The following is a 13,541-nucleotide window of genomic DNA, read 5'->3' as shown; positions in this document are numbered from 1 at the left end:
GCAGTGTGACTCAATCTGTGCTCATGTAGCCACTACTTCTTTAAAAAACAAAAGTTTTGGAACACCACGGGCATTGTTTCCAGGCATTTACAACAGGAGGGGTTTCAGACTGAATTAGCCACCACTTTGCAAGAATGGACGAAGTTCATTTGCATGGAACTGTGTTGACTTGACCAAGCCTTTCAGCAAACAGTCGGAGAGATAGTAAGTAAGGTGTGGGCTGATTTCCCTGAGAAGCAGATGGTGAAAGAGTCGTGTTTAAGAAGTGCCTTTGGGTGTCTGAGTCTTGCCTATTTCTCTCTCTCAAAAATCAAGCCTGGCTCCCCAGTTTAGTAGCTGGAAATTAACCCTGTTAATAAGGAGAAGGAGAATTTAGAATTCTGAGACCAAGCTCCCTTAAGTTGGGCGTTTCCTTCTCATCCTTCCCCTAACACATAAAATTGATTTAGGTCCCTCAAGACATACATGAGACAGACAGTCTTTGAGGCTGATCTTCAAGATCAAAAGAGAAAAGAGGTCTTGCCAGTGAGTGATCCAAGACACAGTCATTCTTTCCCTCCTAACCTCTCCCTCTGTGAAGTGTCCTTGGACCCTCATCTGGGGAGAAGTTGGATTGGGCAGAGGAAAATCCTGAAGTAGGTTTGATAAAAAATACTTTGTAGGCACCCCACAGGGTACTCTGGAGTGAGAGTAGCCTTAGGACTGTCCCAAGTATGGTGAGATGATCAGGGTTTTATACTCCTGGTCTGATGGCTGTCAGCAGTGGCTACCAGTGGAAGGGCCAGCTGTCTGGTTGGGAATACTACCCCATTCGGGACTGGCTACTGAAGGCTATCTGTAGACTGTAGCCTCAGCAACTGGGGACATGTCCTTCATTAAAGGAGTCTTTGTCTGGCATTTCCCAGTGTCTGTTGCAAATATTCAAAAAGTCGATAAAATAGAATGCAAATGATAAACTTAGCCTAGCTGCTTTAGATTGCAGAAAGGAGAAAAAGGAATGTCTAAATTGGTTTTAGATGAGCTGTAAACTACCCTCCTCCAACCAAGGCCGTGGTAGTGGAGGATGATAACTAAAATGAATGCTGATTAAACCCTTGGGAGGCAGGAAGGAACACGAGAGCCAGAGCAGGCTTCAACCACTCCAGGGCTCAGGCTGGCTATTGACTTGTCTTGCTAACAATTTACTAGGGATAATTACTTTTTCAGACTTAATTTTTTCTCAGAAGAACGAATTAGCTGTTGAAGTCACAGTTTTAAGGTACTCTGAGGGAAATTGCACCATTTTTTAAAGATAATGCCTGCAAGAACATCATGTTCAACTGTAAAACATCACTCAAATGTACTCTAGAGGTCTAAGGCTTTTTACCTTTGAATAGCACCTATAATATAGTATACTTCAAAGAAAATTCTGAATTTGAACTCTGTTCTGAGACCATGTCCTAACTGCACAGAGACAAGTTTTGACACAATTTAATTCATCAAGTTTTTTTTTTTTTTTTTTTTTTTTTCCCATTCTGAGCATATGATGGATACTGTGCCAGGAACATATCTTGCTTTTAAGTAATGGGATGCAACTACTCTTTGTTATATTTGAGAAATTCGGAGTTAAAGAACAATTGGCAAGATTGAAAATGAGTCATTGCTCTGTTTTCAAAGCGTGGAAAACCGTATGCACATTCTAGAGACTTTGATGTTAATCATTTCCATCTCTAGAACAGAAGCATTTTGAAGCTAGTTAGGCTGAGTTTTGTTTCTTGTTCTGATGGACTGAGTGCTTTGGGGAACAGCACTTATCTAGAACACCTGTGTCTCATTGTGAAGCTTGTATCCTGTGCATGGGAATTTTAAATGGGGACTGAAGAAGGTCAGAATTCCACAAGGTTTAGAGTGAGCCTGTAATCACGTCTAACCCCCATGTTACTGCTTTATTTTCACAGCTTGTAAAGTTCAAATTTTCCCTTTAGAGGAGATCTTGCCTCCACAGCTTCCTCTTGTTTAACTCCTGATGTCCCAAGTACTGTTCTTATTCTGTTTACAGTTGTAGGGAACACAAACTGATAAGGGCCAGTTTATATTAAACAACCTGGTGCTGTTATAGATATCTGGCACTGGCCAAGGTGGCTAATGATGGGCATGGGTGGGAAGGGGTATAAAATGGTCACAAAATGGCTAACATTGGATATCTGCAGAATACAAAGCTTAACAGTGGTATATAATCTGTCATATAACTATTGCTGGCAGACTGTCACTTAAGTATGCATTTTATATAAATTTGGCCCTGAAGTCAAAGACCAGAGAACCTCTGCCCTCATCAGCCTACCTGTGTGTGTATGCCTGTCTGTGTGTGTCTGTACCTGCCTGTGTTCTGCCCAAGTGTGCTGGTGTGTGTCCGGGTACCTGGTGTTCTATGTGCTGCCCCCCCCCCCCCCCCCCCCGGTGAATAAGCATGTTTTATCCATCTGTGACTTCTCGAAATCCCTTCAACCTCCCGTCTCCAGTGACCATCCTCCTCTCCTGGCATCACCACATACCCACTGACTCACAGGGAAATGCAACTTCTTTTTGAGTTATTCTAAAAGAATTTTTCTTTATGAAGCAAGTTTGAGAACTGCAGACTTAAGATTTCACAGAACAGAAAAAGAGGCTAATATACCCCAGGGATTAAAATGGCTTCTTTGGTTATCTCAGGCATGTATGATTTAAAAACACAACTTAGATCTCCCAATTTGGGGGTTTATTGGCACCCCAACTTAGCACAACCACCATGTTCCTGGATCCAAACATTTCTTCATATTTTTCTGTGTAATTCTTCTCATCTGTAATGCCATCACTCAGGAGGTGGAGGCAGGAGTTTGGAAAGTTCACGATCACACTCTCATCCTTTCTACATAGGGAACTGTAGGCCAGCCTGGGAACCAGAAACCCTACCCAAACAAACAAACGTGAAGTCTCAATGCTGCCTACACATGAGCTGAACCAGGATGCCACCAATAGACATGCTAACATGAAAAGGGGAAGGTCAAGAGGCCTCAACCCTACAGAAAGAACTGTTGGCAATTAAAGTATGCTGCGTGCAGGAGAAACAGTCTTCCCCAGGGAACACACACCAGTTGCTTATCTAATACCACTGGTCAGCCCTGAAAACATATACATACAAGTAACATCATACAGACTATGCAGGTTGTATTTATATACTACATACACACACATACCACAACCACCACTACAACCACCACCACCAACAGTTAAAAGGAAAAAACAGAGGCCATGAATTGGAAAGATAAGGTTTGGTGGGAGGAAAGAGAAGAGGGAAATGATATTATAATCTCAGAAAATAAAAGCATAGGCTGGGCAGTGGTGGGGCATGCCTTTAATCCCAGCACTCAGGAGGCAAAGCCAGGTGGATCTCTGTGAGTTTGAGGCCAGCCTGGTCTACAGAGCAAGATCCAGGAGAGGCACCAAAAGCACACAGAGAATCCCTGTCTCAAAACAAAACAAAACAAAACAAAACCATCAATCAATCAATTAATCAATCAATAAACAAACAAACAAACAACCCAAAGTAAATAAGCAAAACCTCTCAGTCCTCTCCCTGGGTCTCAAGAAAGTGTCTCTCCTTGAAGAACTGGCATCAGCAGATTCCTGTGTCGGGTGGGAGAGGGTCAGGAACAGATGTTCATCTATTTCCTATCCATAAACACTTATTAGGGCAGCTTCACAAACAAAGACATGCATGCCATTCAAAATATTTCAGCAAATAAAAATTTCTCAACCTCATCACATTTAAAACTGTATCTGGATGATCAGGTAAATATTATTCTGGAGATTTATAGTGGACTACTATGAGTTCTTGGCTCTAAATTTGGCCCTGTATCATTGACTTCTGTAATAAGTCAATGAAATGACTCCATGGGTAAAGGCTTTCAATTTGTCATGAATACATTATATCTTCACTGTGCTCTGATGTCAGAAATAGCAATAGTGTTTTCTGTAGAATACAGGATATCATGGTTAGTAAATCCAACTCGACCCACCACAAGTTGACCCTGACTAGCAGGAGATGTGAGGGGACTAAGATCATTGTGGGTTCCATGTAAGTTAAGAACTTTATAAGAAAGGGGTGCATAAAGGAATAACAAGGGCCTTGTATGACCCAGAAGCTAATCTCATGTACTTAGATAATCTCATGTTATCTACTAGGAGTACCAAAAATGATGTGAGACTAGATGACCTCTGGTGTTCTCTCTTTAAGGCTCTGTAATTTCACTTTTAATTTATCATATGTCAATGAAAGCCTTTGTCCTTTCTAGTCCATGTTCTAATTTGCCTGCCTGAAAAGCCAGTGTGCTGGAAGCCCCCTGAGTGCTTTTCTTGTGAACTCCTTTTGACAGTTTCTGGATAGGTTAGGTCAAAAGGCAGTAGGGAGTATAAAGAGTAGGCAGAGAGTGAGATAAAGGTAAATACTCCTTGGCTTACCAATCTATAACTCTGTAGCCTGGCATTTTTTCTTGACCTAGGGTCACAATTCTGTCACAGAGCCTTCTCCAAGCTCCTCTTGTTGCATTCTCAATTCTAGTAGTCACTACTACCCTGAGGGCCTTTGGAGCCTTGAGATGATGATGTTACTCCTGCTACTCGTCTAGGGGAGCTTTGTGGTTTTACTGCATCTTCTGTTCCCATAGGCTTTGACTGACACAGTTGCTCCATGTGTCTATAGTTCCCTATTGTACACGAAAGATCCTGTTGGGAGAGCTCATGTGTAGTAGAATGGGTATGGGTTATATTAGGAAGGCCAATGTATGCTGAATAAAAGGCAAACCACATTTCTCCATTAAAAAAACTGACAGATAAATATTACAATATGTATGACTTACATTTTGAATAAATTTAGATGTGCACATTTTGATAGAATCACTGAAAACTGATATTCTTCATTCTCAATTTTAGCTCTCAAGCATCTATTTAAATAACATGCTAATAAAGTAGAAATTCATATCCATCTATTACACAAGAGCATGCATTGGGCTTAAATAAAACGTTGAAAATAATTTTTAAACTTTATGCTTGAGTGTCAACATGAAAGTAGGAGGGGGGGCATGTTGGGAAGTTACTGGTTCCAGAGAGAGCAGGAGAGGCATGAGAGGCATAACAGAAGGGACTATGGGATGAATGTGATCAAAATTCCTTACACAAATACATGACATTGTCAAAGAATACAAATTTAAAGATGATTGGGCACCACTTAAATTCTGCACACAGACTCTGTGGAGACCATATTTTTCTAGAATCTTCTTTTATATCAAGAAGTCTAACTATGAAGCATGTGTGCTTCTGTTATGGAGACTTCGATTACTGGCATAGAACAAAAGGGGTGTTACATTCATTTTGGTTTCCTTTAGCATAAGAGAGTCATTCTTAGCAGAGTGAGTGATAAGGACCTATATACTTTTGGAGATTTTTCTCCCATGAGGTATAATTATTAACCTTGCTTGTTATATTATTCTCAATTCTGAGTTAAAATCCTAGAAGTTGACAGCGTAACTCTATTGTGCATATAAATATTTATGACCATAGCCTATGTTTTATCAGAGGCAGCCCTAAAATACGATCTTTGTTAGTCATTTCAGATTGACATGTGGGAGCATGCTCTACTTACAATAGTGTTGATTTCTCTTCAGGAGATCTTTATTTTGAATTCCTTTTATTTTTAATTTATGTTGATTCTTCTTTTTTCCTAAGGGATTTTCTCTTTTATTGGTTATTTTACTTGATTTTCCTTGTTCCAGTAGATTTGATAAAAATTGCTTGACTTTGCTCACTGATACCTACAAAGAAAAGGATTTGGGTTCACTTCACTCCTGTATGACTTTTTAAATTCTAAAACAAATGCAAGTTTAGTGAGATTACTCTAATTCTTGCTTTTTTAACATCAAAATGACATATGTCTTGCTGCCATATGCCATTTATTTCATCCATGATGTATGATGAAATAAACCCTTTGAAATCTGTTTTATTATCTGAACCATGCAGCCAAACACTAAAAGCTAAATGTTATAAATAAAATAAAAAGAAAATGTAACCAATCTACTCTCCCCCTGGTAAGTTGTCATGGTGATATCAATTACATGAGCTAAAATAAATGGAGATGATCCTGCCTCATGTGGTACAACAAATATGTATGTTGCAACTTTTAAAAATGTAAAAAAAAAAAAAAACAACCAAAAAAAACTTTCCTCAGTGTAAAAAAAAAAAAATCTTTCCCCAGTGTATTTTCCAGAAATCATCTAATTAACCTACTTGAACTAAGGTTACAAGCTTTTCTGTTATGTATGTGCAATTTGTTTTGAATTGTATAAAATAATAAAGATTAAAAAAAGAACTTAGAAGGTTTATGAAGGAAAGTTACATACATCCTTTTTCAGGGTAAATTAAATGAGAATCTTTTGTCAATTAATGCTTCTACAAAGGGTCATGTTTCTTTTCCTCTGTTGCCAAAGAAGTTTAAACTCCTGCTTTCTGAAATGCTTAATCCCAGGGTATCCAGAGGCAAGGTGCTAGGCAAAAGCTTTGTAAAAGACAGTTTTGTTGGGCTGGGGATGTAGCTCAGTTGCTAGAGTGCTTGCCTTGCATGCTCAAAGCCCTAGGTTTGATCCTTACTTCTACATTTAATGGGGCATGATGTATACCTATAAACCTAGTAGGAGAATACAAAGTTCAAGGTCATCTCTCTACATAGTGAGTTTGAGGCCAGGCTAGGATATGTGAGCCTTGTTGATAGGAAATCACAACATGTCCACACGGTTGGGCTTGCCTGGCGGACCGCCCAGTTATTTCTGGTTCAAAATAGCCATTTCCAGGTCAGAACATCTTGCGTGGCTTAGGACTCCGTGGCTTTACATGGTAGCATAAAGTGTGCACATGGCCATGTAATCTACGCGCATGCGTGGAGTAGCCACATGTGGTCCTGTATGCATGCGCAGCCCACTCTCTAAAAAGCTGGCGCCATTTTGCACAGGTCTCTCTCTTCTCTCTCTCTCCTCTTCTCACTCATGTGTGTGTTTCACACAGGCCTGTCACGTCTGTCCCTTCCTATCCTATATTAATAAACAGCTCTTCTGTGGATTTGTCGTGTTCAGGACGTGTTCCTCGCAGGGAAAGAGCGCTGCTAAATAACTAATACTTGTCCCCAAACAAAACCACAACTTCAGCTTTGCTAACGTACAATCAACTTACAATAACTTAGCCATTTGACATGTTAAGTTCAGTTTTTAAAGATATTCACAAAATATGTACAACAGTCAGTTTTAGAAGAACATTTTATCACCTCAAGAGGAAACTACAAATTCTTTAGCTGTCACCATCTTATTTCCAAATCTGTCCTACTGTTAGCCCTAACTACTTAATCTATGTTCTGTCCCTGTCATCTCCATATTTGGATTCGTCATATGCACATTATCACATAGTGATGTTTTTCCTTCTTGTGTGACTGTTTCCATGCAGGATGATTCTTTTCAAAGCTAAACTTCATTGTAGCTTATATCAACATTTCACTCATTTTTATGATCAAATAATAAACCACATATGGGCGTATTAAATTTTCTATTGCTGTGATAAAATATTCCGATTTAAGGAAGAAAGGATTGGGAAGGTTTATTTTGGTGCATAGTTCCAGGGTGCAGTTCATCAGGCGAGAAACAGAGGGAGCCCAGTGCTTGTACTCAGGTCCTTGACTCCTTCTTGTTCTGACTGGGGCCCCAGCCTACAGCATGGTGCTGCCCATGTTTAGTGTGATTATATTAGTTACTTTTCTAATGCTGTGATAAAGCACCATGACCAAGGCAATTTACAGAAGGAAGGATTTATTTGGGCTTTCTGTTCCACAGGGATAAGAATCTGTCATGGTTGGGGGCAGATCGGCTGCACAACCGCAGGCATGGTGGCTGGAGCCAGTCAGAGCCTATGGAAGGTATTCTCATTCAGATCACCACGCTTCCCACTCCCTACTCCCTATTTAATCTCAGGAAGATACCTCAGGCTTGTGGAGAGGCTAACCACACCCTCCCAGATGTGCCCAGAGGCTTGTCCACTGGGCGATTGTAGATCATGTCAAATTGACAGTCAACATAACCCATCACAACAGATAAACCAAGTTCTATCCTCCCTCCCTTCTTCCCTCCCTCCCTCCTTTCCTCTCCCCTCCCTCCCCTCCCCTCCCCTCCCCTTCCTTCCTTCCTTCCTTCCTTTCTTTTTGTATTAGGTCAGACCTGAAAGGAATCCATAGTGCTGTCAGCCACTTTCTAGTCAATGAAAATGTAAAAGGCTGGGAAGTGTTCTCTTGGTACTGGGAAGCCAGAACAGGAGCTTCCTGCATGCCTTGCCTTCACAAGATCATCATCTTCAGGCAGGAAAGAAAAGCTGGAAAATTTGGGGGGCACGGAAAGGGAGTCTTTTACTCTAGAATCTAAAGCTTCACTTGACTTTTAGCTGAAGATCAGCTATTCTAGCATATTCCATGAAGTATCCCAGTATTCTACCTGGCAGTATTGCTCAGTATAAAGAGCCACCCGCCTTTGAGACTGGTGACTTGAATTCAGTCCCTAGAACCTACATCTCATGGTGGAAAGAGAGAACAATTCTCTCGAGTTGTCCTTTGACTTCTGTACACACAAACACATGCAACTACACATACACACATGCAACTACACACACACACACACACACACACACACATACACGAGAGAGAGAGAGAGAGAGAGAGAGAGAGAGAGAGAGATCCACATAATTAACATTTACTGTGAAGTGTTTTGACACAGAGAAAAAATTCCTTCTATTATAAGATACATTTATATTTATTATACATTTTTTTTCTATTAGGAATGTTAAGATAGCAACAAACCAGGCTTAGGGCCTGAGTGTATGATCTTGACTATGGCCTTTCTTCTCTCTCAGTTATTTCCTGGGAATCTTACAAACAAAATTATTGACTGTGTTTGCAATGAAAATATCCAAACTTTCTGTATCCCCATGATCTAGGTTTTACATTATAAGCTACAATCCTCTATAGTGTGCCCAGGAACCATCCCATGATCTCAATACATTTCCTTAGCAACCTTTGAAGGTAATTTCAGACACCACAAAAATCATATATAAATAATATATGTGTATATATACTATTATATATGTGTATATATTATATATATATGTATACTGTAAAGACAGCAAAGGTTGGTTTTTCTTTAAGAAGTCCACTCCCATAAGTAGCTCGAGGTTGTATCTTTCCCTAGAAAGATTTCTATTAACTCCTGTGCAAAAATCTATGTTTAGTTTAAAAATCTCCTAATAAACTGTGACTCTGCTTCATGCTGGCTCATCCTGAAATTCCTTTCCATGGTGAAGTTAAGGAACTGGGTTTACCTGAGTGGAAGTCTCTAAATAGAAGTCCTCAGGATGTTGCATGGGGCTGTGCTCCCTGCCTGAAGAACCACCACTGACAGACAATATGCAATGCTACTAAAAGAATGGTATTTAAAACATCAATGCAAAATAGTTAGTGTTAGGCAGTGGTGGCTCACTCCATTAATCCCAGAGCTTAGGGGAGGGAGGACAGAGGTAAGTGTGTCTCTGAGTTCTAGGCCAGCCTGGACTACAGAGCAAGTTTCAGGATAGCTAGAGCTATATAGAAAAACTCTGTCTTGAAAAACTAAAAAAATAAAAATAAAAATAAAAAGTTCTAGCATCTAGTTGAGGAGGCAGTAAGAGCTTGACTAATGTCTGCTAATGCCTCTGATGGCCTAATGTCTCGACCTCCTTTTTCGATAGTGTTTTCTGAGTGGTTTTCCTCTCTCATTCTCTCAAAGCAAGTAGAGCAGTCAGCTGGGACAAGCACTAGAAAGCCTTTCTATGATTTTCAAAGACATCAAAAGTTGGGAGCTACAACTGTGAATAAAAAGTCTCTACCTTTCAAAACATTATGTTCTGGTTGGGAAGATAACAGCCAAGTGATAGAATGAGGTTTTAAAAGTTAGTATTATTGCATCTCGGGGGCCTAGGGACACATTTTCCTGTGAGTGGACCCCTGTGGGAAGAGACAGAACTAGTCATACAAATGTCTCACGAAGGAGAGGAAGACAAGGTCAGGACACACGGAGCTGCGGGAAGACGGGGCAGCTGAAGCGTGGTGGCCCATGAGGCAGAGGGGCGGCTCTGAAGCCAGGACCAGGGCTGTGCATGGTGTTCCCTGTGAACAGGAGACCTGAGCCGAGGAGTGTTCGTCAGTGATTGGTTTTAATTTCCAGGAGTCGCTGGTTGCTGTCGGAGAATATTATGTATTGGAGAGAGCCTGGGGTAAAGAGGAGGTCAGTTGGGATAAACCAGGTGCGAACTGAAGCTGATGATGGAGGAGTAACAGAGGCCGGGGTCTGGGTAGGCAGGAGCGTTTGCATGGAGGAGTTTCTGTTGAAGGACTTGGAAGGTGTACTTTATCCTGTGAACGGAAAACTGAAAGGGGGAAGAAGTTTGTGCAAGTCTGTTTTTAAACTGCCAGGGAGTGTTTTCGTCAGACGCAAGCTGTGTTGAAGAGTTCAGTTCTCCTCACCTTTCCCACACCCTCTTTACTCTCCTGCATCGGGAAGATTCACAATGGGGGAGTTCTTCCGAAATATCCCATGGACACATCCTACCCAATTTAGAAGCCCTTAGCCCACAGCCACAGCAGAATACAATCCAGCTCCTCTGTCTAAATGCTAATATTGATCTCCGGAGTCTTCCTTTTTGCAGTAGCCCTCCCACACACATGCAGCCATTCTGGGCAGTCTGTCTTACACTCACTAGTCCCTAAACAATATAGGTCTGTCCCCACTTCCTTGTTCTTGCCTACATATCTGTATCTTCCATTGTCCCTTGTTACCGTTATGCCTAGTATCTCTCCTGTCTCAAGACCCAGGTCTAGCTCCTTCCCAGGGCCATCCTCATGACCCTGTGGACCACAGTGCCCTCCCTCTGAACTTGGGATACTTCCTTCTTGGATAGTACTAGTTCACTGCTCCTGTCTCTAAAGTGACATGTATGTTTTTTAAGACAAGGCCTGGAACTCACAGAGATCCATCTGCTTCTGCTTCCCCAGTGCTGGGATCAAAGGCATGCATCATCACTGTCCGGCCATAAAGTGACATCATTTTATATCGTACATTTACACTTTATCTACTCAGTTAACTATACATTTTGTAAACTTCTTAGTGTACTTTTTTATTTAAAATATATTATCTTGTGTAGAGGAGAGCCGAATAAATGTATAGATTTATATATTTCACAGTAGTCCCTCTTCCCTTAAATCACAGGCATAGTAGGGAATCTTTTCACATGAGAGACTCAAATATTGATGGACTCTGAGGAAAAGAAGAATTTATCTTGCTCTACATTCAATCCTAATCTGTAGCTAAATTATAGTTTGTTTGTTGTTGTTTTGTGCCTATAGATATTTCCACAGCAGAATCCTGTCTTAAATACTCGGATAAAGGCAAACAAAATATATAGAAATAGTCCTAGCATTCTGAAAAAGCTTCTAATTCAAGAATCTGGCCACTAGAATTGATGTATTTCCATGTTTTGTCTGAATGATAATTGGCTTTACTCTGAAAAGCACACAAATTTTACTTATTCAAATTCCCCATCCCCGTCCTTACCTCAAGGTAAAAGTGCCATAGATTTTTTACAGAGATGTTATATGTAATATGTAATATTTTATGTTCAATAATTAATCTCAGTTTACCCACTCTGTAAAATGGGTATAATAACACTGTCCATTTCAGTAAGTATTGTGAGACGCAAATAAGTTGATGCCTAGGAAGAGCTTTGTATATGATAGCCAAGTATTGGTTGTCATCAATATTTTATTGACCATATATTTCTGTTTAAATAAAAGTTTCTGTGTCTCTAAACCTCCAGAATGCAGGTCCTATAGCTGTTTTATTTGCTCTGTTCATCAGTGAACTATGTCTTCAGCCAGAGAAATCAGTGCATGTTATTCAATAAAAAACAAAACAAAACAAAACCGTCACTACCACCAAGAACAACCACCTCCCCCAAAAAAGCAGAGCAGGGCATGGTGGCACCTTTAATCCCAGCACTCAGAAGGTAGAAGAAGACAGATCTCTGTGAGTTCAAGGCCAGCCTGGTCTACATAGTGGGTTCCAAGACAGCCAGGGCTATGTAGAGGAAGCTTATTTCAAAAAACCAAAACTGAACGAACAACCAAAAAGCAAAACCAAAAAAACAACCACTACCACCCCACAATTTTCTTAATATCTTAAGTAAAATAGTTAAATTCTTTTTGGTAGTAATTGCACTAATTTTAGCCAAGAATATTATACAGTAATTTTAACATTTTGAATTGCTATCTGGGCTGTGTTTATTTGATGCTGAAAATGTCAGTTGGTCCACAAATCCCACATTTATTTTTTAATAGAATTTCATAAAGAAAAAAAACCATGACTAGTGACTGAAGGGTTGTAGTAGTCTTCTTGTATAGCTTTTGGGAGTTAACGAATGTGAAATAAGCAACTCACTGCCCTTTAGCAATGATTCCTTTGTTCACACTTGCTGTCTCTAAGAATTGAAGAGACAATGGCAAGAGGGGCTGAGATACTTGCTGCTCCTTGGGACTTTCCATTAGCTTGTGAGAAGAAAAACACTAACAATAACCAGTAAAAAAAATGATCAGGTTAGTTTCAGAGATCGATGCATGCTGTGAAGGGAATTAAACAAGACACAAGGGCAAGGAGGGAACGGTCCTAACTAGATTAGACAGGGTGCCTTGCTGTAGAGGTGACTTTGCAGCCAACAAGTTAATGACAAAGAGTAGTAGTGAACAGATACGGAGGCAGAGCCTCCCCAGCAGAAGGAAAAGCAAATGACAGTACCCCATGTGGGACCAATCAGTTATGTCTTAGGAACGAGAATGAGGCCCTGACTGAATGTGAGCTAAGGAGAGAATTACAGAGCACAGTCACATAGGGAGGCGGGGGTTCTATACAGGAGAGTAGGGAGCTGGGGTTTCATTCATGCAGGTAGCTCTCACTGCACAGTTCACAGTGACACACTCTGCTTTACACTTTGCAAGGACAGTTCTGACTGAGGTGAGCAACAGACTGCAGAGAGAGGGAGCAGGGAGAACAGTGTGGAAACTGTAGCAGGCGACTGGGTGAAGAAAGGCTTGACGCTGATGAGCACAGAAGCAATGGCGGGAAACTACACGGGCAGACAAAGGATGCTTCAGAAGTAGCACAGAGAGGAACCAGAGAGGGACTGGATGCAGATGCAGGAGAAAGGACAAAGTCAAAGATAATCTCTTGCAGTTTTGTTTAACTAGCTGAACGGAGTGGAGGCAGAGCTGCATTAGTGAGGGACTCAGACCCTCCCTGTCTTCCTCTGCATGCTTGTAATGCATCTGAAACAGTGGTTCTCAGCCTTCCTAATTCTGCGACCCTGTAACACAGTTCATGTTGTAGTGATCCCCACATATGAAATTATTTTTGTTGCTGTAT

At 40.8% G+C, this 13,541-nt stretch overlaps 1 protein-coding gene across 1 annotated transcript in view; it reads right to left on the bottom strand.

Moving 5' to 3' along the window:
* LOC118581978 (protein sel-1 homolog 2) overlaps positions 1 to 13,541 on the bottom strand; it is a gene marked incomplete at its 3' end in the record, with an annotated part of 105,966 nt that overhangs the window by 43,564 nt on the left and 48,861 nt on the right. Inside the window, exon 3 of the mRNA XM_036184366.1 lies at positions 5,657 to 5,825. Within this exon, the coding sequence (XP_036040259.1) occupies positions 5,657 to 5,825 (169 nt within the window). The remainder of the gene's footprint in view (positions 1 to 5,656; positions 5,826 to 13,541) is intronic.

This window comes from Onychomys torridus, chromosome 4, assembly GCF_903995425.1.
Source record: "Onychomys torridus chromosome 4, mOncTor1.1, whole genome shotgun sequence".
NCBI lineage: Eukaryota > Metazoa > Chordata > Mammalia > Rodentia > Cricetidae > Onychomys > Onychomys torridus.
This window is presented reverse-complemented; position numbering and strand designations above follow the sequence as displayed.